The sequence below is a fragment of the Sprattus sprattus genome (assembly GCF_963457725.1).
Source record: "Sprattus sprattus genome assembly, chromosome: 9".
NCBI lineage: Eukaryota > Metazoa > Chordata > Actinopteri > Clupeiformes > Clupeidae > Sprattus > Sprattus sprattus.
In genome coordinates, this window is record NC_137928.1 from 28,009,628 (window position 1) to 28,036,198 (window position 26,571).

Consider the following 26,571-nt stretch of genomic DNA (forward strand, 5'->3'; position numbering starts at 1 on the left):
GAAGGCTGAGATATAGTACCAACTGCTGATGCTATAACTGTTTTAAATGATCCGGATGCCAATATTTGCAATGTTGTCCGGAGTTTAACAACTGATGGAATGGAATGTGATCGCCGGTTGGAGGGTTCGATGTCGTCTCTGATCTGGTTCAGTAATTGAAGTATTGCGTGGCTGGTAAACCTGTACCGTCTAATGATTTGTTATTCGCTTAACTGAAAAAGTGTTATACGAGTTAAAAAAATATATTTCTGTGCGCTGTCTCTGTCTATGTCTTCGCCTTGCTCTTATAACTGCTGCCATATCAAAGTTTTCAGACTCAATGGAAATGCGCTTCCCGGTTAAGACAGGCTTTTATGAGGCGGAGAATTATCCCCCAAATTAGAGACGCGCGCTCGCCAGGCAGTTTAAGTAAATACCACGCAATACATCATTAGGCGCACTTAACTTCTCTCCTCCCATATATTTGCGCCACACGCCCATGTTCCTTATACCCTCCCATTTCGTAGCGGCACACACCCACAAAGCGTTAATATGCGCCTGTACTCAAATGAGCCTCCTTTGTAAATACCGTTTTATGTTTACACCCGCTATTTTACGCCTGAAATGGGCGCAATCCTGTTAGTAAATCAGGCCCTCAGTAAGCAAGTGGGATGTGTTTGTTGTTGTTTTAAGTCCAAATTAACTGTGCGTTATTGACTGTGTGATCGAGCGGAGGCTTTAGCAGCGACTCCCTCTCTCGCTCCAGTCACTGTGCTGTTGATTGAGCGCTGATGGAGTAGGGGCTAAATCAGTTGTGTGTGTGTTGGGTGTGGTGGGCCAGGTGTGTTTGTTGGGCGACTGCGTCAGGGGGGTGCTGTGCTTCGACGCCCTCTGCTTCAGCAACAGCCAGCGCCCAGCCAGCCCCTGCAGCAGCAGCAAGACCAACAGCACCGAAAGCCTCAAGGTATGGAACATGCACACACACACACACACACAGACACACACACACACACACACACACACACACACAGATACACACACACACACACACACACACAGAGATACACACACACACACACACACACACACACACACACTGTCAGACATACATACATACACACATAAGCTTATACAAACATATACACCCATACACTAAGCCCATTCAGAGAGCTGCTACCAGCCTGAGGGACTAGAGGGAGTTACACTGCTATGTTGAGGCGTCCACACATACAGTGATTTCACTGCTCTGTTGAGGCGTCCACACATACAGTGATTTCACTGCTCTGTTGAGCGTCCACACATACAGTGATTTCACTGCTCTGAGAGCCGTCCACACATACAGTGATTTCACCGCTCTGTTGAGGCGTCCACTCATACAGTGATTCCTCGTCTCACTGTGCTCCCCCCATGTGTCTGTGCGCTGCATGGGGTTCCATTGGATATGTTCCACTCCACTCGAAAAATCGAATCCACTTAGCTGAATTCTCTGTACTTTTAACCTCTGCTCACAGCGTCTCGCTCCCTTTGAATCCAGCCCCGCCCCGCCCTGCCCAGCCTCTCCCTCCCCGTCCCGCCCCTACCCCGGGCTCAGACTCAGAGTCTAGCTCCAGATCCTGCCCTGTCCCTGATCTGTCAGCGAGTTTGTTTTCAGCGCTCCCTATTGTCAGCGCTTGTCTCAGGCCATCCCATACGGGACAGAACCTCTCTCCCTCATCTCAACATTCTCTCTCACCCTCTCTCCCTTTCTCTCTTTCCACATTCGGTCTCTTACCACTTTCACAATGTCTCTCTCTTTCACTCTGATAGTATTTAATTTTATACCATATATTGGAAGACTCAGGTGTGGATTTGTCAGTCATGTTTCAGGTTTTATTCTTAAAACAATGATGGCCATCATTGTGAGACAGAGCTTGAGTTCCACTCACCAGCTTCGCCTCAAGATAATCTGCCTATCCCTTGTGAGAAAGTGAGCTTTATACAAAAATATTAAGGGGTGTTACCATCTATTCAAATAGGCCATTGGGACAAGGCCCCTTTGTCTCGACCTGGAGGGGGAAGGTGAGAGCAATCTCACACCTTCCTCCCAGGTCAAGCCCAAGCAAATTAAATGCTGGCATGCTAGAAAAATACAAATAAAGTAACATTTATACTAGGTATAAATTAGATGGAATTATTGACTATGGCATATCATTATTAACTAGAATGCGTTTCGTGAACGAACTGCAAGAGTGTGCTTGCTCTGTTGCGGCCATGACCTTTGACGTTGCAGCCATAACATCACACAAAGGATCAGACATGTGTTAATCAATGAGTGCACCTGAATTGTGCGGTATTTGTTGAGGGAGACTTGGGCTTGTTTTGATTTTGTATTGGTTGCGGATGCAATAAATCTTATCTGTGCTTCAAATGTAAATATATTTATTGTCTCTCTATGGTGGAAATCAGATGCATTATGAAACTTGCATATTTTCTAAGCACAAACATTTCAGGTGTCATGGTCATAATAGTTCCAGAGTTTCGTTATACTGAGCTAAGTGAATTGTTGAAATTGTTATCTTGGTAAAAGGAAACATCTTTGCAACAATATTGGAATGAATGCGGTGGCTTGTTCATACGGAAAACAGGTATGTAAACGCGATCATGTAGATAATTTGTAGGACGACGCACACCGGCGTAGAATTTAGTGTGATGATCATATGAAAGTCCTGTATTTCTAGGCTTTAAACATGATTGAGTCACCCGATGGTACTAAAACTTCCGCGTACATGTTTAGCCAAAGAGCGCTGTTCTAGGTCTAGCTACAGACGGACGTGAATTACATTTGAAAATGGCTGCGGTCTACACAGCTGTTTTTAATTGATGTAGCCTAGAGGTGTATTTGGCTCAATGATGGTTGGGATAGTTAGAATTGCCGATTTTTGGCCAGATAGATTTACCTCTTGCATGATTTCAAAAAGGCATTTCAGCGCAAGGCAAACCTTTGTCTGAAATGCAGCTCATGAGGGTTGCCTTTGGAATAGAATGTGTACTAAATTCTTTATTATAAAACAATTGGGTTCTAGTGCGTAATTTAGCTGTTTCTGATTGGACGAGAGACGTTCCATGCTATAGGTTATTCGTCAACATACCTACAGTTACGGGACTTTTCACAGCTAAAAATAAATCACTCCGCGATGAAACATTCGCATTGATGATAACCGTTAATTTAAAGTTTTTAAAATTCCAAACCAAGACGTTGACAATGGAACTATTTTTTGTTGCGGAGAAACAATGGTGAAATAAACCATTTTTAATCAATAACTTTGTGTTGAAATGTAAATTTGTTGACAGTAGAATTGTTTTATAAAAGCAATATAGCACTCGTGGGAGTGGGGTAGGTAAGGGATAATCCCACGGGTGTTGTTGCCTACGCCACTCGGCCTTCGGCCTCGATGGCTACGGCCGAACACCACCCGTGGGATTATCCCTTACCTACCCCACTCCCACGAGTGCTATATTGCTTTAGTGTCGGTTGGTTTTATTGTCTGAAACCTACTGGAATGTACCTTGCGAAAACTTGGGGTAGTGAACCGAAATCTCCAGTATGGCAGTTGAAATAATCGCACAGACATTTAATCTGTCTGCCATTTGCATGTTAGCTCCCGCTAGCATGTATGCTAATAGCTTAGCTTAGGCTAGCTAGCTGCTTATATTGTTTTACTATGGGTCTAGGCTAGTTGCTTCGCATATTGTAGCAATGGTGTTCGGGAATGAGTTGTTGATCAAGCTGTCTTGTATACTTTTACTTGCTTTTTACATTTCCATGACTGTGTGTGTTGTGTTAACCCTGTCTCTTACTGTCTGTGGAAGAGGAGGTTGAAACTCTCAGCCCAGCGAGTCATTTATTCATTTTGATGCCACTGCCGTGTTACAGAAATAAAGTCTCTTGTCCGCTCACAAAATAATGCACAAAACGATTTACGATTTACATGATTTCTATTGCTTCAAAATATCCTTGAATATCCCTGTGATTGAAAGACAGATTACAAAGCCCTATGGGCTTTGAAATCTTTGTTGAATATGCCTGTGATATAAAGCCTGATGGTGGTTTTCGATTTACATGATTTTTATGGCTTGAAAACTTAAATATCCTTGAATATCCCTGTGATTGAAAGACAGATATGGCTTCAAAATTTAAATATCCTTGAATATCCCTGTGATTGAAAGACAGATTTCTGTTGAATATGCCTGTGATATAAAGCTTGATGGTGGTTTTCGCTTTACATGATTTTTATGGCATTTAAAACATACCTGCCAACATTTGAGTAGCAAAATCCGGGAGATTTCGGCGGGGCCGGGGGGCAAATGTTGGTTTTAACTGGGATGTTGTGCATATAGTCAACTTATTTGTTCTCATATTTTATTTTATTGTGATTAAATTAAACTGCACTTTGATCAGCGTTAGCTGTTTTTGAATGTGCTATATATGAATAATTTAATATAATATCTGGGATGCCAACTCTCACGCTTTTGTCGTGAAACGCTTTTATGTCCTGTCTCACGCTAGCATGTCATACAAATCCATTGACTTCAATGCATCTCACGGCAAAAAAATACACCTGTTTTGGTCAATCTTACTGATTCTCATGCCAGGTCCGTCTTGAAAGTTGGCAACTCTATATTAAATATGTATAATATAATATGTGCGTTGGAATGCGTTGATCCGTCAAGGTTGACGGATCCCCATTCAAAGTGAATGATAGCAACCTCAGACACCTCGCAAATCCTCTCAGACGTATTTTTCAGTTACAATAATGTTTTTTTTTTTTTTACATTGTTCTGTGTCTATTTCTCGGTAACTTTATAAAAATATAAGTAAAACAAACAACTTTTAGGTACAAATTCAACCATCTACGGAGTTTGGTAAGCCAGCTTTTTTTTTTTTAGCTTCGGTCTCTTGAGACGTGACCATAAACGTGATCTGATTGGCTAGAGCCTGTGTTGTCTTTGCATTAAAGGCAATTTGATTGGCTGACGCTTGCTTTGCCTCTCACGCTTGCGTTTCATAGATGATATGGCAACTTTAGAACATTGACACACATTTTGATTTGATTATTAATAAAATACATTTGTAACTCGTGAAATTCGGGAGATTACCGGGAGAAATGACAAAACGGGAGGGCGGCGGGAGATGGATCAGAAAACGGGAGAAACCCGGGAAAAACGGGAGGGTTGGCAGCTCAGATTTAAAAGAGATTTCAACTGATCTAATTTCAGTTGGCTAGAGTGGGTGACGTCACAATGGCTCAACATTCCACCATGTTAGTCTATGAGAGAAAAAGGTGATGAAAAAGAGGAATAAAAAAAGTGTGGCAAGGGCTACCGCCACAAAAAGAATAGCAGGTTGCACCGGTTCGGGCCGGACGTTTCGGTGTTTGAACGGCGTCTCTACCTCGAACGGGCAAGGCCTGATGCGATGCAAGAAAAACGGGGAGAAAGGAGAATAAATAAAGAAAACTTAAGAAGAACAATAGTTGTGCTTGTCCTACGGGCAAGCACACTAACTATGAATCTCAAATAACCGGTCCCTTCAACTCTCTCTCTCTGCCCCCCCATCTCCCTCTCTCTCTCCCTTCATGAAGCCTCTCAATTAGGGATGCGTACCGGTATGCCGGACCGGTTCTGGACTTGTAAAAACGTTTAGGTCCAGGTCCAGAAAAACCGAAACCCCAGTGATTCGGTACTGGACTTGTAAAAAAATCTAGCACTCACATACTATATCCTTTTCGTTCAAGACCGTCTTAAACCTTCCATAGGTCGCGGAATTCGCGGTGGAAAAAGTCATTCCTATACCGTTACGCACCCAGACCGAAATGTCACGCAGATTTCGGTGCCTGAGCCGATTTAAATAAATAACAGGAACAAATCATGCAGCTAAATCTTGAAAACTTATGTAAAATGTTGTCTTATAAACAGGAATTATTTCAGGCTGCAACATGAAACACAGGGGCTGCTTCCAAAACAGTAGAAAACTAGCGATAGCTAATTAGCAGTAACGTTAGTGGTGTCACTATGATCTATATGAATTATTTTGTATTTTTTTGCCAGGCAGATTTCGTGGGGCACTATCACAACTGCCCTAGTTCCCAATATAAACTTTGTCCTGTGTTGCTCATTGGTGTTTTCAAAGCACAGTCTTATGACAATGAAGAGCAGGCAGCATTTCACAGAACAAGAACAAACAGAGCTAGCCATAAACCTTTTAACAGAGAAAATACCGAAAGGTAAACGGTCAAAAGTGTGGCTGTATTTTGCACAAAAAGATTCAAACATCGCGACGTGCAGCAAATGCAAAAGAGGGGAGAAGGTCAACAGCAAATCAGCAACCTCAGACTGACAAATAAACGGAGATCACAGCAAAACGTATCCTAGTCTCTTAAAGGGGAAGTGCACATTTTCTCGTACTCAGTGTGTTCAAGTAAAAAAGATTAACTATAAACAGATAGAAAAGATAGGTATCAGAAATGGTGAAATTCCATGAAATAAATAATACAATACAAACAAAATAATACATTTTTGACTCCAAAGGCAAATATGCTCATATTTTTGCAAAATAAGTTTGAAGCTGTAGTGTGTGCAGAGTGTGTGTGTGTTTTTTGTACTTATTTATATTTATTTAAGTAAACTATAAACTGTTGTTTACAGTTAATATAATGTTCATAGTTTGAAGTAAAAAAAAAAAAAAAAAGCTGTAGTTTGAAGCCAAATGTTTTGTATGTATTTATATTAATAGTATACTTTAAACAGTTCATATATTCAATTATGCCATGGGTTCGGGTCCGGACTTATTAGGTCCGGACCTGAACCTAAACCTCTGGATTCGAATTCGGACCTGAACCTGAACGTGGGTTTAGGTATGCATCCCTACTCTCAATAGACCATGACAGAAAAGGCCCCTGTAATAAAAGTAAACTATCTACCCACAACACATTAGGCAGCGTGAAGCAACTGTAAACTACTTAAAGTGAAGCCGGTATTTAAACAAACACACAAACAGAGAGACAAACAGATATCTTGATCCCCCGATCTGCACAGTACTTACTCTCTCCTGACCAGAGAGAGTTTGAGTCATTTGCTCATTTGCACATTTATGTAATCACAGCGCATGTTTAAGTGCATGAAAGTGCACTGTCCCACGCTCTCTCTCTCCCTCCCTTCCTCTCTGTCTCTCTCTCTCCTCTCTCTCCCTCTCTCTCCTCCTCTCCCACGCAGGATAACCCAGGCCTGCTGGGAGAGGTCAGCCCTGGCCTCAGTGGCAGTAAGCGTCTGAGTAAGAGCAACATTGATATCTCGGCCCTGAATGAACATGGACGCCGCAGGCAACCCCTCAGCCGCAAGCAGAGCGACTCCTTTGATGACGCCTCCACTGGACAACACGCCACCTTCCTCAGCAGGTGGAGGTCATCACACACACTTGCATACATCACACACACTTAAATACGCCACCTTCCTCAGCAGGTGGAGGACATTGCACGCACTTATATACATCACACACACTTACATACATCACACACACTTACATACAGCACATTCCTCAGCAGGTGGAGTACATCATACACATTTACATAAAGCACCTTCCTCAGTAGGTGGAGGACATCACACACACTTACAAACAGCACCTTCACAGACTTGCATGTTCAAACAAATATCCAGGTATTTGTATGATGTATGACAAATTAATAGTGATTTGTATAGCATGCTATATAACCGATACATCCCATCATGTAAGATGTGCAGACTTGTGCATGCCTATACAAGATATTCCTTTTTTTTATTGGCATGTAGGTGGTAGGTTTTTATCTGTAGAATTTACATTTTATTTCAAATTCATGACCATTCCATTTCTTGAACCCGAGACATGCAGGTGAAGCGGGTTGCAAAAGATGTGTGAAAATGCCTTTTAACTCCCCAAATGGATGTGTGATCTGGTGACTGCAGTCTTGAGAATGAGAGAGACAGAAGCAGAAGCTTTAGTCAGACTCAAGGGTGGGGTGATTCCTCTCACTCACTCTCAAGTCCTGCATGAGTGTCCTAACTCGGCTGCACACTTTCAATAGAAACAGAAAAAGTAATTCCATTTATTTTCATTAGCATGGAAAGGGATTGATGTGTGCGTGTTGAGGGCGGTGTGTCAGGTGGCGTGTGGCCCTTGTCCAGGTTATCATGGAATGTGTCACTCGCCCTTCTCCTGCTATTTATCAGCATTTGTTGTGTGACAGCCTCGTCTCTCTCCCTACCTGCCTGTCTGCCAGCGCCGTGGCTAAAAATAGTCTGTGTTTGTGCAGGCAAGGAAAACAACAACAACAACAACAGAATGCCGCAGGTAAATAGCAGCGCCATTTTTGGCAGACGTGTCCTCACCATGGTAGCACAGAGCAGCACTGTGACGGGGTCTCACAACAGCCTGAAGGGGTTCCATCAACACCTCCCAGCAACCCTCCTCCATCTTTAACCCAACCCTCGCCCGACCATGGTGCCTCTCTGTGTCTGATGACTGACTCTAGTTAGATGCTCCATCCTGCTTCCTGTGAGGCCAGCTGTGGAGGAGATGCCCCCAAGCCTAGGTGTGCAGACACTGGGAGGGCATGGTGTGGAGGAGATGCCCCCTAGCGTGGGTGCGCGGTCACTGGGAGGGCACGGTGTGGAGGGCTGGGTAAAAGCACTTGTGCCCCCAGCGAGGGTGTTTAGCAGCCTCAACAGCAGCTTCCGTCCCAGGTTCCACTTCTACAACCACTCTGGTTTAGTCCACTATACAGTACACACTGTGTTTAACCACCCAACATCCAGGCTATCATACATATGCTAACCCCTCACAGAATACGTACTGTAGACACACTTCAGTTTCAACCCTGCCTGGCCTTCCTTGGCCCTGCCCACTTTGTGTAGCTGTGCTCTCTCTCCAGCAGGTTCATTGGTGCTTAGTTGTGGTTGGTTGGTTCTTCCTAATTGGCAGGGTGATTAGAGGCCTGCTCTCTCCTCTGAGGTCATTTGGCTGTTGTTTTCCCTTTAGATTGACACCCCTAGACATACCGTTGTGTTACAGTGTTGTTTAACATGTATCTTCCACTGTACTGAAGTGCATTCCTTATTCATTATATTCATGAATGTACTTTATTACTAACAACCTGCTTGTGGCCCCCCCTGCACGTTACCATGCTCTGAGCCAAGAGTGAGTTACATCTGTCGTACATGAATATGTACTCCTCGACACACTTTCACACACACACACACACACTCCCCGTAGATGTCTTGCCAACATGACTTGCCTTTTCACACCCTATCTGGGCTGTCTGTGTAAGCCAGGTATGGGGGAGCAACAGTGGAAGGGAGGGGTGATTGTTTGTTGTTTTTCAGTCTACAAAGTAGTTTATTTGTCCCCCAGATATGAATGAACCCTAGATGTTGCTCAGGGTTTTTATTGAATGCGTACGAAACAAATGTAAACATGTTAATGTGGTGATGACTCATCAGTGGCTCTTCCTTCTCTCTGCTGGGTATCAGTGATTACTTTTGAACAACGTTTGTCTTCTTCTTGTTTGACACACTGCCATCATGCTATCATGCATTTAGAACGTTTTTTTAACCTTTGACAAAGACACAGCTCTGATAGGTTTGTCGTCAAAATGGTAACAATGCCAAATCGATTAAATGACGCACATCACTGAAGCTTTTTTTTCTCTTAGTTTTTGACTCAGAGCTCCAACTTCAAGAGGCATTCTGGTGCAATTTCTCATGTTCGGAATATCCGTGTTCCAAGTTCAAGTCTTGAACAGGCCATTACAGACGCTATGTTAAACATCATGCCTATCTAAACCCCCCCCCCCCCAACATTATGTCATCTCTGTTTGGTTCATGGAAACAAGCAAAGTTGGCATAATGAGGGCTCTTTCTAATGTCAGTATAGTGGGTTCCTGTTTAAAAGGGGTTAGAATGAGCTGGGCAGAGCGGTGGAGGTTGTCGATTAATGGCAGAGGGAAACAGAAGAGGTCTGTCGATGGAGGAGAGGAAAGGGGTCATCCATTTGTGGGAAGGGGCGATTCACTCATCCCCTTACTCCCCGGGGCGGTGCAGGCGTTAGAAGGCTACTGCTAGTGGTAAGTGGGCCTGTGTTTAAGGGACACGCCACAGTTCAGACAGTTAGGAGCTCCACGCCTGTCGGGCTGAAGCCTGGGCAATAAGTAGCAGCACCACTGCCTGAGTCTCTGTCCCCCCAGGCACCCAGCTCTGATCTGATGCTCTGATCCCACACAGCCTTGAACGGGCTGGAAGCGGCCGACACTGCTGCAGTGGTGGAGGAGAGGCTGGGAACAGCTCAAGGCTCTGGCCTCAGTGGTGGAGGAGAGGCTGGGAACAGCTCAAGGCTCTGGCCTCAGTGGTGGAGGAGAGGCTGGGAACAGCTCAAGGCTCTGGCCTCAGTGGTGGAGGAGAGGCTGGGAACAGCTCAAGGCTCTGGCCTCAGGCGGTGCCCCAATCACAAAACTGATTGGCCCCCAGAGGAGAGGAGAACACTAACAGTGAAGAAGCTGTATGCATCACAATGACTTACACTCATACTCACACTCACACACAGAGACACACACAGGCACACACACACTCTTACACACACACACACACACACATACTCAAACACTAACACTTTCCTTGCTCGATGCCAAGAGCAGGAAGGATGTACAGTCGTGATTTGTCATTGTCATTGTCATTGACATATTTTTTATGCCTTTCTGTGCGTGTGCGTGTGCGCATGCGTGTGTGTGTGTGCGTGCAGTCTTATTCAGGACGGTGCGGACCTACGGCCAGGCAGCAACCTTGTTCTGAATCCGGGGCGTTTTGACTTCGAGGTGTCAGACTGTTTCCTCCTGGGCTGTCCACTGGGCCTGGTGCTGGCCATGAGGAGGACTGTGCTCCCAGCTGTCCAAGGTTAGGCTGCGGACGCCTCTGGCTTTGACCTTCAGTCCATCTCTCTCTCTGTCAGCTTTCACTGTTGGACACATACAAACACTTACACACACAGGCATCCTCTCTCTCTGTCAGCTTTCACTGTTGGACACATACAAACACTTACACACACAGGCATTCTCTCTCTCTTTCTCTCTCTCTCTCTCTCTGTCACTCTCTCTCTCTCTCTCTCTTTCTCTCTCTCTCTCTGTCAGCTTTCACTGTTGGACACATACAAACACTTACAAGAACATCCTCTTCAATACACACACACTCACAAATCTATATCCTTTCCCTTACACGCACACACAGGCATCCTCTCTGTCTCTCAGTCTCTCTCACGAACGCACGCACACACACACACACACACACACACACACACACACACACACACACACGCACAGCACCCTCACCTCTCCCTCTTCTTTATGCCCCCCCCCCCCCCCGTAGTGACACAGCTGAGGCCAGCCTGCTCTCAGATCTGCAACCTCTTCTTTCCGTCGGACCCCTCTGCCTCTCGTCTGGAGCCCCTGCTCAACAGCGACTTCCACCGACTCCCGCCCTCCGCCGTGCCCCGCTACCAGCGCTACCCCCTGGGAGATGGCCGCTCAGCGCTCATCGGTGAGTGAGAAATCATCATCATCATCCACCGTCATCCACCATCATGGGGAACACCCCTGCTGCTCTGAATTATTAATTTAGCTTCACTGGTCCTGGACTAACATTCTCTCAAATCTAATTTCACTTTTTTTTGTTCCATCTGCTCTGTGTGTGACTTAATTTAGTTAAAAAATGACTTCTAAAAGCCCTGGTGTGGGAATCTGAAATGTTTCACTTACCGCTTTGTGTCCCAGGCTGTGAGAAATAGTGTGGTTTATCTCAAATAACAGGCACACAAATTTCACAAACACACACACACACACGCTTACCTGTGAAAGTTATGTGCTGACATGAGCACACACACATAGACAACTACATGCACACACACAGACACACACACAAAGGCACAAACACCCTCGGTAAACAGACTGGGGGGCTGAGCACCTCTCCTGGGCTGTTTGCATTTTAACAACTCAAAGTACCAAACACAACCCCGGCTGCTCCCGAGCCTGAAGTTAGGGTCTAATTGCCATTTCGCCCGCGTCGCTTCACCCCCAGACTCCCCCTGCTAACGTGATAGAGTTGCCTTTAACATACTTTGGCATCACTTAATGCATATGTCATATTGGCCTTCTTGATGTAATAATTTTCTTACACTTGACAGGTAGCTGTAACCATGTCGCACACCATGATAAGTATCTGTTAATTCGGCAACAGTAACTTTGTCTGCTGAACATGTTGTAATCATGAATGAAATTGCCTTGGTTTGTCTGGTAACTTGAACACGATTCTGATGTTTTTTTTTGTTTAAGCATGTTCATCCAAAGCAGATTTCACTTCATGCTTAACGAGAATCTTAACTGAGCATAGCACACCATGTAGAAGAAAGTGGATTGCCTGGTGTGGTTAATAGCCATTTGGAGTAATTTCCGTTTTTCATCCAATCCTTATTAAAACAAGTGTTACCTTAAATTTTCTTTTTAACTGGCCTGTCAGTTCCAGTAGTGCCATCCTCGTCCTCAGTCTCCCCTCCCATGTCAACGTTGTTTCTATTCAGAACAACCTATAGTAACGTGCAGTAAGCGATTCAACCTCTTTCACACGCCCTCTGATGGCAAGCATCAGTTGAATTAATGCGCGAGCGAGATTGGCTATGCTACATCACACCCATAGTGGCCGTGCAGTCTGCGCAGGAGAGAGAGATTGAGCATAATGAGATACAACGCATACTTTGAGTGTATGGACCCGCAGGAAAAAATATATTTTATGCTCAGGAATGTTCATGTTGACAAAGCCCTTGAAAAACCGGGACATTCTGTGTCCCGGGAGAATTTTGAAATTTTCCGGGACAGGTTACAAAAAAGAAGGACAATCCCGGTAAAACCGGGACAGGTGGCAACACTACTTGTAACTTGTAACTCGTGTCTGTCAGACACGCAGCGGCATCCCCTGGAGTGGGAGCTGAGAGGAGGGAGCCACTGGTGGTGGTGTGTTGGTGGTGGTGGTGTTGGTGGTGTGTTGGTGTACTGTGGATGCTGGTTGGGGGTTTCTCCACTCCCTGACGAGGTTGTGATTTATTTTCAGCACATTTTTCACCTCCTTTTGGGACGTCGCAACACAGTTGGAAAAACACATCTGACTTTTTTTAGTGATTGCTGCTGCTTTTTTAGCTGAAGGCTCACGCACACACACTAGCTGGTGGTGTGGTGTTTTGAAGCTCTGCGTTTAAGAGAGTAACACACACACACACTAGCTGGTGGTGTGGTGTTTTGAAGCTAGGTGTTTAAGAGAGTAACACACACACACACTAGCTAGTGGTGTGGCGTGGTGTTTTGAAGCTAGGCGTTAAAGAGTTACACACACACATTAGCTGGTGGTGTGGTGTTTTGAAGCTAGGTGTTTAAGAGAGTAACGCAGTCCACTGAGCCCGCAGCTCAGCAAGACCCAGAGAGATTTACCAGGGAACAGATTTCTTGCATTTTCTGTTTGCTATCTGTGATTGAAACCCCCACCAATGAAGCGTATGGTTTCCTTCCAAGTTGCTATCGCATCTGAAAGCCTCCTCCTCATTAAAAAACAGAGTGTGATGTCTCAGCAACATTTGGGGAGAGGAAGAAAGTGAAAAGTGAGTGATGGAGAGAGAGAGGGAGGAAGTGGAGTGAGAGGGAGAGACGGTATGAGATGGAAAGTTAGAGAAAGACGGAAACAAGGAAAGGAGAAAGATGGAGAGAGAAAGAGAGAAAGGAAGTGAATAGAGAGAAGGGAAAAGAGAGAGTGTGTGTGAAGGAGAGAGGGAAAGGAACAGGAACAGGAACCTCTTTTTGGCTCGGCGAAGCAACTTCCGATAAATTACCATAGTAACATATCACTTAGCACTAACCTGCTTCAGTGCAGGCTAACCTAAGTTTAGCTGGCTAAGCTTGCCACACCCACGGCAAAAGAAGGGATCCCATTGACCAAGGAGTCATATTAGATAGTTTGATTAGCTAAGGGAGAGAGTTCTTTGCGATTTTTCCATAATGATGAATTCTTGTATGAGTGCTACCGATTCAGCCGACAAGGAATAATTCATTTACAAGACCTTCTCGAGTCATTTATTGCAAACACCACAGTCGAACATTGAATGTCATGTGCTTTTTTGCAAGTGGTAGCCTACATTTTTGTAATGTCGGCGATGCGGAGAACAAATCACTCATAATTATATGACAGTGTAATTAGTAGGGTAGACTGAGTACAGTTGAGACATGGGTACAGTTGATACACCCAAAATAACTTGCATGCGCAGCAATCCTGCAATCCTTAAGCACACAACTTATCTCCCTTACGGAGATATCGGCGAAAGTTGTTTTACCTACCTAAGATCTTGATATTATCATGTCCCTTCTACAATGACGATGTTATTAACCATACATCATCAACAAATGCAACTTACATTATTGCAAACGTCTAGTTTTGCAAACGTGTCTAGTTTTTGTGCAGTAGTGAATAAAGCAAAAAGTGTCTCAAAAATGATTAAAGTGGATGCATGAAAAGAAGAGAGAAATACACACAATTTATTTTCATTGCTTCAACTTATTTAATTTCTTATTAATACATTTACATTTAGATGCTCTTATTCAAAGCATTTTACAAGGAGATGTAAAACTTGAGTTAGTACGGAGGTGAGGGGAATTGAACTAGCAATCTTTAGGATTCAAACCGTGAGCTCTACCCACTGCACCAAAATCACATATTACAATGACTAAAAGATATCACCCCTTAGACTGCCAATAGACAGTTTCTTGTATTGCTCTCGCAGCGGCAGCAGTGTTGGATTTTGCCATGATTATGGTCTTGAATTCTTCATAACACGTTCATGGTCAACACCTGCCTTAGCGGGAAAAAAAATTAGTCTTTTTCTTTGAGTTCAGACTATTGTACTGTTAAAAAAAATCATGGTTTTGGTGACCTTTCCTGCCTTTTGAAGTAGGACGTGCACGCGCAAGCACGGGCACCCACTCATCTCTCTCTCTCTGCAGATCTGCAGAGGCCGGATTTAGAAGCCGCTGTTAACACACATGTATGCACACACAGGCATGCACACACACAGAAACACACACACTCACACACACACACACACACACACACACACTTGTGCAGACATGTGCATTCAAATGCACAGATCCACCATTAAGCCCATAACGTCTGGGCGTAAAGGGCTGTATTGTGGACAAACCTCTGATGTAAAGAAATCAGATTCAATTTGGTTTGGCCAGAAATACCGTCTAGGGTCTAAAGGACCGGTCCACATCACTGCCCTGCTGACATGCGCTCAGTCAGGCAAATCATAATGGCCACTGCCAATATATGTGGTCTGCAGAGCGTGTATGTGAACAGCATCATTGTGTTTGATGTGGTGCTTCAATCAAGGTGCTCCAGGAATGTATTTATGTGTGTATGTACGTACGTACGTGCATGCTTGGGTGCATGTGTGTACGTGCGTGCGTGCGTGAAGCATGGCTGAATTATTTAGAGGTCTTAGTGATTTAGCGCCTCCACCAACCAACTGCTATTTTTAATAAAGACGGGTGTAGAGGAGTCAATGGTCAGATAATGGTGGCCTGCTGGGACAAGGCTATGAAACAGACCTGGAGTGAAAGAGAGGGAAATGAATATGATAACGACGAGGGTGACACTAGGCAGTTGGCCCAAGGGAACGGAAGTTGGCGGTTATCTGGGATGATCATCTACAGATGATCCAGAACGCGACAGCGTGTCTGGTGTTCAACCAACCAAAGAAGGCACATGTCACCCCGCTACCGACTGAGCTCCACTGGCTGCCGGTAGCTGCTTGCATCAATTTCAAGTCATTTATGCTTGCCTACAAAGTGCTTACTGGTTCTGCTCCCACCTACCTAAATGCTCTTGTAAGGGCAAATGTTACACCCAGGACGCTGCGCTCATCCAGTGAGTGTCGTCTGGCACTGCCCCCGGTGCAAGCACGGCAATCCAGACTATTCTCAGTTGTAGTTCCACGTTTGTGGAAAGACCTGCCTAGCACTACCAGAGCAGGGGCGTTCCTCTCTACCTTCAAGAAGCTCTTGAAGACCCGACTCTTCAGAGAGCACCTCCCTTCCTGACTGGCACCTTGACTTAACTTGCACTTAAGCAGTGACAGTCCCGCACTTCTTTTTCGTTTTCTTTCTATGTCGTTTTCTATTTTTTGAAAAAAAAAAAAGCAGTATTTATTGTTACACCAGGTTTTATTGCTCTTAGCTTGATTGTTCTCTCCCTTGTACATCGCTTTAGACAAAAGCGTCTGCTAAATGACTAAATGTAAATGTAAAATGTAAATGTGAAAGGCTCCGCGCCAATGTGCTCCACTCTGTTCCGGACTTCTGCTCGTATCTGCCTTCCTCCGCCTGGCCCGCTGACTCAGACCAGGGCTCAGCTATTGTCTTAGCCGGGAGAGCCGGTCGGGCCGCCATCTTCAGAGCCATTTTATTCATTCTGAGCTGAAGTCTCACTGCTGGCAGTCCTGTGACCATCTTTCAGCACACAGGCATGAATCTGGCGGTGGCAGCGCACTCCCAACACACACACACATTAAGATGGCTGGATAAAGAAAGGGATCATGGAAAAGTAGGATTTGAAATTCAGGTAAAAGGTACAACAGGTTGCCAGAGGGCTGAAAGGCTGTAGTGCACTGACCTATTTCTTAGCTATTTATATGTTTCCATATGGGAAGGAACCATCCAATGTTTGAGCAGAAAGTCCTGGGAAGATGCAAGTGCTTGTGCAGAGTCTATATATATTCCTATGTCACAAAATACATCTCATACTGTTAAATAACTAAGCTTGTGTCCGCTAGCCATGCTAGTGCTTCACTGTTCAGGGTGGACAGTGTCTGAAGTTGCACTTGGTGCAGTCGTTTATAATGTGATCAGCCGTTTGCTCTTGGGCCCCACAGGAGCAATCTGGAGCATCACAAAGGTTCATCCTGTGCATATTGGCTCTGAAGCGTCCATGTCCTGTCCGGAATCTGTTGAGTCGTACCCAGGATTTTCTGTTGAGGTTGTGTCCTGCAGGCCTTGTGGACGGTGTTTCGATGTAGCCATGTAACTTGGTGTTGGCTGAGCGCCACTGTTTGATCCATTGTGTGATGGTCCAGGACCCAGGTGACTGACCATTTGCCTCATGCAGCAGACCCCGAAGTCTTGCAGAGATTGGATCCCTCGACGGTAGGCGTGGTGGTGGGTCGTTTGAGTTGATGTCATGATGGAGTAGGTGGCTGGCTCTGCGTTGAGCTCTCTGTGCAAGGTTAAGGCAGGCTGCTTCACGGCGGATTGCTGGTGGTGGGATTCCGCTGAGGATTGGTAGGTATGGTTGGTGTAGATCTTATACATCCTGAAACCATCCGCATGCTGTTGTTGAGAGCTATGTCAAGCTTGGTGGTATGAGTGGATTTGCACCAAATAGGTGTACAGTACTCTGCTGTTGAGTAGGCCAGTGCTAGAGTAGCAGTTCGGACTACAGGGAAACTTGCTCCCCACGAGGTTCCGCAGAGATGGTGAATGAGGCAGTTTCTTGCTTTTACCTGGGCTCTGACTTGCTGGAGGTGTTGTTTATAGGTGAGGCTTCTATCCAGAGTAACACCCAAGTATTTTGGTGACTTTTCAAATGGGAGGATATTTCCTGCACATTTGGCTTCTAGTTGGATGTTGGCTAGTCAGTTGGCAAGATGGAAGTTGCTGCTGACGGTTTTGGTTTCATTCATTTTCAGTCGCCAGTTGATAAAGTATTTGTTCAGATTAGTTAAATCATCAGTTAAGGTGTCACTTAGTGAGCTAAAGGAAGTTCTGGTAGTTAGGAGCAGTGTTGGGAGTAACGCGTTACTAAGTAACCTGTAATTCCAATACTTTTAGCGGTAACGAGCAGGTAACTAAGTATTCTTTTAAATCAAGTAACGCAGTTACAGTTACTGAAATTGAAATGAGTTTGTTACCCACGTTACTATCTTTTGTGAAAAATGAACACTTGCAGACAAGGAGACAAGATAGGCCTACTTTAGCTTCTTCTGATCTGACGTCGCAGGACCTTGGAGGCGTGTGACGGTCCCAATGAGACCGCACATGAAAGACACTGCTACCCAGATCCACGACCGCTTACACACACACACACACACACACAAACACACACACACACATTGCACCTGCATACAGTCACGCATGCATACACACACACACACACACACACACACACACACACACACACACACACACACAAGACAGTGGTGAAAATGATAAATGGTATCTATGCCATAAGAAGGAGTGCTCATCTGCTTACGAATACATCAATTAGACTAGTCATACAATCTCTAGTTCTGTCAAATTTAGACTACTGTCCTGTCATCTGGTCTAGTGCATCAAAACAAGAAATTAGCAAACTGCAGCTTGCTCAGAACAGAGCGGCAAGACTAGCACTTTGTTGCTCTGTTAGGAGTAGTGTGGATGATATGCACACCAGGCTGTCATGGATGAGGGTGGATGAAAGACTGGCATGCAGCCTTATTCTGTTTCTAAATAATGTGTACTCCTCACAGAAACCCGTCAGTTTGTCTTTACAGCTATCGCCTGTAGATGAGAGACATGGATATAATACCAGACAGGCACTAAGTGGTCACTTTACTTGTCCTCTACCCAAAACCAATGCACTCAAAAAAAAACTGTAATGTACAGAGCCATTGCATACTGGAATCTGCTCCCCTCATATTTGACTCTTACCAGGAATAAAGGTGAATTCAAAAGGAAACTTAAGGCAGCAATAATCAGAAAGGAAATTAGAGTAGATTAGGTTGTTATTTAAGGTATTTTTGGACTGACAAAAATTATTTGTTTTTAATTCTCTGTTTTTTTGTTTTTTGCATTATTTACATGTAATGTAAATGTTGGTTACTGAGTATGTGTTTTGGTCACCAACAATGATCATGCTGTACTGCACTTTTTTTAATCTGTTTTGTAATGTCTTTTGCCTGGACCCCAGGAAGAATAGTCTCCACTATGGTGTGTAGACTAATGGGGATCTTTAATAAACTAAACTAAACTAAACACACACACACACACACACGCACAAGGCTGTACATACACAACTGTTTCTCCCATTTGCCAGGACCGCACACACACACACACATTGCACTTGCATACAATCACGCACGCACACACGGATGTACATCCGCAATTATCTCCCATTCTCCACGGCCATTAACACATGTTAATTGCACTTGTATACAATCTCGCATACATATGGTAAGAAGGCTAGGACACCGATCGTGGTTTTCAACATTTATTGCTTAACCAGAAAACGCGTGGAATGAATTACCAACTGTTTATGGTGTTCGTGTCCTCATCTTGTCTGTCGGTGCAACGAGGAAAGAAGCGCCACCGGGACCAGTGGGAACTTATATACAGTTCCTACCTTAATCAGGGTGGGGATTCCCTGTTGTGGCTATGGGGACAGGATAAATGGTTTGGCCAACTGCATTCGAGTACAATGTCGTATTTTACATGCCAGCGATTAGGATGTATTAGAAAGATATTATTGTAATTATATATTTAGCATATTGTGATTACTGTGTGGGTGTTTCAGGGTATTTGGTTAACTGAATCACTTATTGATTATTTTGTATCCCCCTACTTTTTATATGGTGTTAATACTGTAAACCAATCACTTTAACTTCATTGGGCCTAATATAGTAAAAAAAAAACACTGTTAAATGACGGAGACAGTTATTTTGTATTAGTGATAAAAGGGACTTTTGTACTACTGCTTGATTTGAAGGCATGTTGCCCTGTTGTTTAAAATAAATAGGTAAAAAAAACGTGATTATTGTGTTTGACTGTTCAGTACTGTTCATATTCATTACATTAAAGGCAGATATAAAAGTAACGTAAAAGTTACTTTCCCCAGTAACTAATTACTTTTGATATACAGTAACTGGTGAAGTAATTAAATTACCTTCAAAAGAAGTAACTAGTAACTGTAACTAAGTACTAATTTTCAGTAACTTGCCCCACACTGGTTAGGAGTGCGATGTCGTCCGCATAGGTGTATTTTTTGCTGCTTGTTGTTGGTAAATCAGATGTATAGATGTTGAAGCAAATTGGAGCTAGAACAGATCCCTGGGGCAAGCCATTCCTTAGCAGTTTCTTTTTGTTTTTTTGATGGTCGACGTGCAGTATGAAGCTTCTGTTTGTCATCATCTGCATGATAAGTTTAACCATGTGTTTGCTTGGTATTGTTTGTAGCAGCTTCAAGGCAAGGCCACGATGCCATATGGTGTCATATGCAGCACTCAGGTCTTCTTTGTTTCACTGAAATTGGTATAATCTCCCTCCCCTGATGCTATAATCCCTGTTCTTACACACCCAGTTGAGTGGATGAAGATTAATGTGATTTTAACTTGTTTAGCTTATTATACAAACTAACAGCATTTCACACTCCATGAGCACTGGATGAGTTTGAAACAGGCACGCCACTCATTTTTCCTTCTCATCCTACTCAACGTTCTCTCTCTTTCTTTTTGCGCTTTCTGTTTCTTTTCCATTTGTCTCTTCTCTCTTTCTCACTTCCTTCCAGTTCCTCTCATCGTCCATCCCGTCATTCCCTCTCTTTCTATCTTTTCCTTCATGAAGACTCTCTTCCCTTCCCCTCAGCGGACAACATCCACGCCCATCCAGAGGTGTTCCTGGACACTAGCAGCGCCCCCCTGCCCTGCTCCCCCCCACCATACCGAGGCAGCAGGGCAGGAGCAGGCAGTGCCGCAGGAGGAGGAGGAGGAGGAGAAGGAGGAGGACGGGGTGGAGGTGTGGTCCGGCAATCCAGCCTGACGAGCATGGACAGCGAGACATCCGGCTGCTCCGAGGGTCGCCTGAGCAGCACCGTGGCTACCAGTGAGTGTTGAACTGAGTGTTGAGTGTGAGCTCTTCTCTCTTCCCTCCAGTACACAACTCTCTACTACAGCTCTCCAGCAGCCAGCGTTGCCAATCAATTACACACTCTGAATTCTTCACCATAGGTCTTCAACAGGGGGTCCGCGAGGTACTGCAGGGGGTCGCGAAATCTTTGGTTGACAAGACAATTTTTTTTAATATAAAAAAAAATAAAAAATAAATCAACCAATTATTTTTCCCACAAATTTAAATGGCGGACCAAACGCCGTAGCTGGTCTTGTTTGTACTTATAAGTTGTTAGTTTGACATTTTTTTGCTTAGATTTGAAAAAAAATACAGAGAAATAGACGCTGTACAAGGTCAAAAAACTTTAATTGTAACTGAAAAATAGTAACTATCTAATGTTAGCATGCTAATACCTACAAGGTTAACAACTTGCTAGTGATTGGTTTGTTGACCTGTCAATCTCACTATAACGTCACAACCCTGTGTCAGTCAGGAGTTATTGAAAAGAAAATACATCTCACTAATGTGGGAGGATGTGTGCCATCGACAGATGCTTGAGGATTTACGGCCCCTTCTTTATGTATGATGAAATAAAAACATATATCTGTGAATTATTTTAATAAGTTGTTATTAATTGTTAGCTCAGAGTTGTATGCAAGATGTTTGTTTATAAATGGCAGTGGCAAGGCCACCCTGTACCTTTCATGTTGTTAAATGTTAAATTAAATTCAATGTTAAATTAAATTCAATGTTAAAAAATGTTAAGTTCAAACAAGACCAGCTACGTGTGACATGTTCAAAAATGTAAGGTTAAATTCAATGTTCAAAAATTTAAATGTTAATGAATATATTAACCTTTGTTTTATTTGAATTGCTTAGTATTGAATGCACAATAACAGGGTAGCTATGTTTATATGGCACTAGGCCCAGTATATTACAAACAAAATGCTATGCAATTTATATAGTAGGGGGTCCCTGCTCATCTCGCCATCAGTTTGGGGGTCCCTGGCCTGAAAAACGTTGAAGACCCCTGTTCTACACTATAAATGGTACATTAAGTCAAGTTGTTTTACGACAAACAGTTGAGATGCTGGGATTCAATGCTGACCTCCTTACCCCCCAAGGAGATACATTCAAAAAGTAATTTGGGGTCTAATTTTAAGGTTCACTAACAGAAAATACTAGAGCTCTCCCAAGATGCGGTCGTGACTTTCAAGCCAAAAGTGAATGTGGTTCATTGCCTTTCATGAGCAGTCTGCCCTAGGGAAGCTCATAGTAGCTCTGCACAAGATGTATTCAGATCGGAAAATCTAAATGAATACATATTTTAACAAGTAACCCATGATAACTCTTACTGCATCAGAAACCCCTGGTATCCTTCAGTGAGACTCATTTTGACATCATTTGAATGCAATGGTATGAATTTTTCTGTATGTTTGTTTAAGTGAGTTTGTATCTTTTTGTAGCCTGACGTAGGGCTGGGCGATATGGAAAAAAACATATATCACGATATGGATTATTTTATATCACGATAGCGATATATATCACGATATGCCCTCTTGCTCTACTGGATAGGGGTGTACTTAAAAGTGTGATCCATCACGACCTGTACCACAATTACGCAGATTTCAGTTGTTCTCTTTATTTCCAGCATCACAAGAGAAACATGTTCATTCAATTGCTGCACACAAATTAAAAACATGGAACACAGCAGAACACACTATAACACACAGTATAATTTACTCTGAAGGGAAAAAAGTGAAGGCTACTGCACGTGTGTGTGTGTGTGTGTGTGTGTGTGTGTGTGTGAACACAACACACACAGGTGCCGTAGCCTTCACTTTTTTTCCTTCAGAATAAATTATACTGTGTATAGTGCACACACACAAGTGCAGTAGCCTTCACTTTGGTTTTCCTTCAGAATAAATTATACTGTGTGTAGAGGTAGTACAGTAACCATCATATGGCAATTAATACATTCACTGCACTTAAGTGCACACGCTTCAGGTTTGAGATGAGAATTAACAAATAAACAAACAAAAAATAAAAGTGCATCTTTTTTTAAAATCTTAACTCTGCAACATTGTAGTGCAACATGTACAGAGGTTGGACAAAATAACTGAAACACCCGTCAGTTTTCCGTGTTCTTCTTCGTGATTATTCTTCAGGTGGTAAAAGAGGTTGGAAGTATTCGCATCAGGCGCAGGAACGACTTTATCGCACAGTTTACATATCGGCTGCGTTTGTTCTGTATCAGAGCGCTTAAATCCGAAATGAAGCCAAACCCATGAGCTGCCCCCCCTTTTCGGCAAAAGCGGTGTTTGTTGTGTCTGTGCAACCGTTTCGGATTGTATAACAGCGGCTGTGGTAACAGTTACACCTTCCTGCAGCGCGTTATCTTAATATTCTTTTTTTACAGTTATATAAACTTAGAGTTTGCATAGTAAGAAAAGCAAAATGTTATATTAGGATGCGAAATTATATTAAAATGTATATTAGCTGTAATAATGAAAAAAAAAGTTTATCATGATAGAAAAGATAGAGGAGAAAGGTCACGATAGACACGTTTCTATCGTCCTCACGATATATATCGTCATATTGCCCAGCCCTAGCCTGACGATGTCATACTCATAATTCTAGTCAGAATATGAGTCTGAGTCTGCTCCATTGAGCTGTGATTATGGGGCGTGTTTCAACGAACCAGGAAAGAAAATGCCTCTTCACTCAATTGGATACCTAGAACCAATCAGAGCAACGTAGTATGACTATCTGATACATTAAACTTTTACCGGATCCCGTAGGAAGGACGGCAAGAACATCTTTTCAATCAACAAATGCCTTAATCGCGTTTCTCTGTTCCTCTTTCAAAATGAATGCGCCGTCAATATCTGTGAGAAAGGCTTGATCACGTTATAATTAGCAGCGAGGCTAGCTAGCTACTATATGTTTCAATGGATTTTTGGTGTAAGTGTTAGCAATAACCTAAAAATAATGGTCTAGAGAGCTTTAGTTAAGGCCAACAATATTCTGCAACATTCGTGTTGCACATACACAACTAACCGAGTCAATTTAGACATTAAAGAAGTCGTGTAGATAGCTTAATTCACATAAAATATTTCCCACTAACAGGCTTACGAGACGCCGCCATCTTTGTTGGATTTCGAATCTACCGCTTGATCATCTGTCCATCATCGTATAAAGCCCGCCCTGGCACTTTGATTGGCTGTACTGTTTTCGACCAGGAAAAATGTCTCCCCAAAGGTCGCAGAGCCAGACTGAACTTCCCGACCAAATCTTTTTGTGGGCGGGGTTCAGGCTGGTATCCAGGCTAATCTTTTTGAGTGAGTGCACATGTTTGTGTGTGTGTGTGTGTGTGTATTGTGTGTGTGTGTGTGTGTGTACCTACCATAATAGCATCTGTATTTTTTTTAATGATGGTCCGTCTGTCTCCATTATCTCATTTCCACCGGGGCCGGCCAGGTGCCGGAGCCGGTGCCGGAGCCAGAGCCTGTTCCTTTCAGCACCGGCCTGCGTTTCCACCGCTGGAGCCGGTTCCAGCACCAAAACTAAACGTCATGGAATGATATGACATGCTCCTATGGTTACAGTTGTGAGTTATTCACGAGTGGTCTTCTTCCAGCGAGAAGGCAAATTCATTTCGATAAAAACTTTAACTATGTTTAACTTTTTAATACCATGTAGTACCATACGACCTAAAGTTAAAGTTCTGTTTACTTGGCCACAGGTTTCTATATTTCCTCACGTAGATCAAACGAGTGGCAATGCAGTTCATGACCGGAGTTGACTAGCTAGTACACTGATATTAACCAGTTGCCATAACAACCTTAGCAGTACCTTACAGCCGCTAGTGCTAGTTAGCTAGCTACTACACGAACTTGCTTAGTCAAGAGCTATTTTTTGTGGCACGTCTTCTACAGTACACAAAATACAAAACCAGTACTACATCACGGTCTCAGTTAATGATGCAACTACGAGTTTTCTACGAGCAGGCAATGCAGCTCATGATGGAAGTTGACTAGCATAACAACTATAATAGTAGTACCTCACAACAGCTAGTGCTAGTTAGCTAGCTGCTACAAGAACTTGCTTAGTCAACTACTCATTTCAAGTGTAATATCACACAAAAACAACAAGCCAGATTGAAAGACTTAATGTATACAAGGCACACAAACCAACACATTTTGATGGATGAAAGCTTTCTTTATTAGTTTTAATGTGTTTGTTATCAGGTCTGTTGTCCTTTTGAACCCTGCTGTCTCCGACTCTCCTCGTATTTCCTCATATATTTTAGCTTTCCTTACTGACTTTTCAATTTTGTCTTGCATTTCTGTTGATGACTAAATTGCTGTCGAGGTATTTATTTAATCCGTGGTCCACTGCTGGATCGATTTTCCCTGTATGTTGTCACCGTTTTCACTCATCATCTTGAGTAACGGCTGAAAAAAAATGGCGGCGGAAATTTCTGTTTCTGGTGAGTTAACTCCGCCCACCTCTGTGACGTAGTTGGTGCCGATTTGGGCCCAGCAAGTCCAGAGAGCCGGGCCGGTGCCCGATTTTCAGCTCTGGCACCAACCCGGCCCCCGGTGGAAACGCAAGAACTGGTGCCAGATTGGGCCGGCCCCGGTGGAAACGAGGTACATGTGAATGAGATCTGAAGCCTGTGTAGGTGTATCTCTTCGCCGTCTTTAGTCTCCATAGTCTCAGTGTGTCGTGACCTCCATCACCCTGTTGATCCGTGCCTCTCTGCCTCCTTAGTTTCCAGCACCTGGTGGGGCTCCAAGAGGCTGGATTACTCCCTCTACTGTCCTGACGTGCTCACCTCCTTCCCCACCGTGGCTCTGCCACACCTCTTCCACGCCTCCTACTGGGAGTCCACAGACGTTGGGGCCTTCATCCTGCGACAGGTCATTAACAACTGTCTTCCACCCGTGTGTGTGTGTGTGTGTGTGTGTGTGTGTGTGTGTGTGTGTGTGTGTGTGTGTGTGTGTGTGTGTGTGTGTGTGTGTATGTGTGTGTATAGGTCCTGTCCAACAGTGATACAGTTTTTTTCCTGTGTCCCACTGATTTACTGAACAAGATAGAACGGAATTTATCTGATGAATGTAGGTTCCAATAGTCCCCTTTTCTCTTCCCCTAGTTCTCTTCTCTCATTATCTCTCGCTCCTTCTCTCTCCTCCTGTCTCTCTGTTTTGCTCACGGACAAAGATATTGATAACATGCAGTAACTGTGTGTGTGTGTGTATGTGTGTGTGTGTGTGGGTGGGTGTATGGAGGACAGAGCTGCGGTGGAAGCTCCACATATCAGCAGTTTCTTTTTTATTAGCGCCGCTGCTGCTCCACAAGCTGCCGTGAGGGAAATGAGAAGTAGCATGTCTCCTTCTCTTTCCCTCTCTCTTGCTCTCTCTCTCTCCCCCTTTCTTCCTTTCCTGCCATCTCACTCGCTCCCTCTTTCTTATTTCACTGCCTGTTATTTCCTTTCTTTTGTCATTCTCTCTCCTCCCCCTTTCTCATGCCGCTCTTTATGTCTTGCTATTTCTCTCTCTCTCTCTCTCCCTCCCTCTCT

General features: G+C 43.8%; 1 protein-coding gene across 1 annotated transcript in view; it reads left to right on the forward strand.

Moving 5' to 3' along the window:
- The window catches only part of LOC308370419 (membrane-associated phosphatidylinositol transfer protein 3-like), a gene marked incomplete at its 5' end in the record, with an annotated part of 96,847 nt that overhangs the window by 61,585 nt on the left and 8,691 nt on the right, over nt 1-26,571 (forward strand). Inside the window, 6 exons of the mRNA XM_080845071.1 lie at nt 821-943; nt 7,231-7,412; nt 10,784-10,935; nt 11,404-11,574; nt 20,745-20,981; nt 25,764-25,912. Coding sequence (XP_080701197.1) covers nt 821-943; nt 7,231-7,412; nt 10,784-10,935; nt 11,404-11,574; nt 20,745-20,981; nt 25,764-25,912 — 1,014 coding nt within the window. The remainder of the gene's footprint in view (nt 1-820; nt 944-7,230; nt 7,413-10,783; nt 10,936-11,403; nt 11,575-20,744; nt 20,982-25,763; nt 25,913-26,571) is intronic.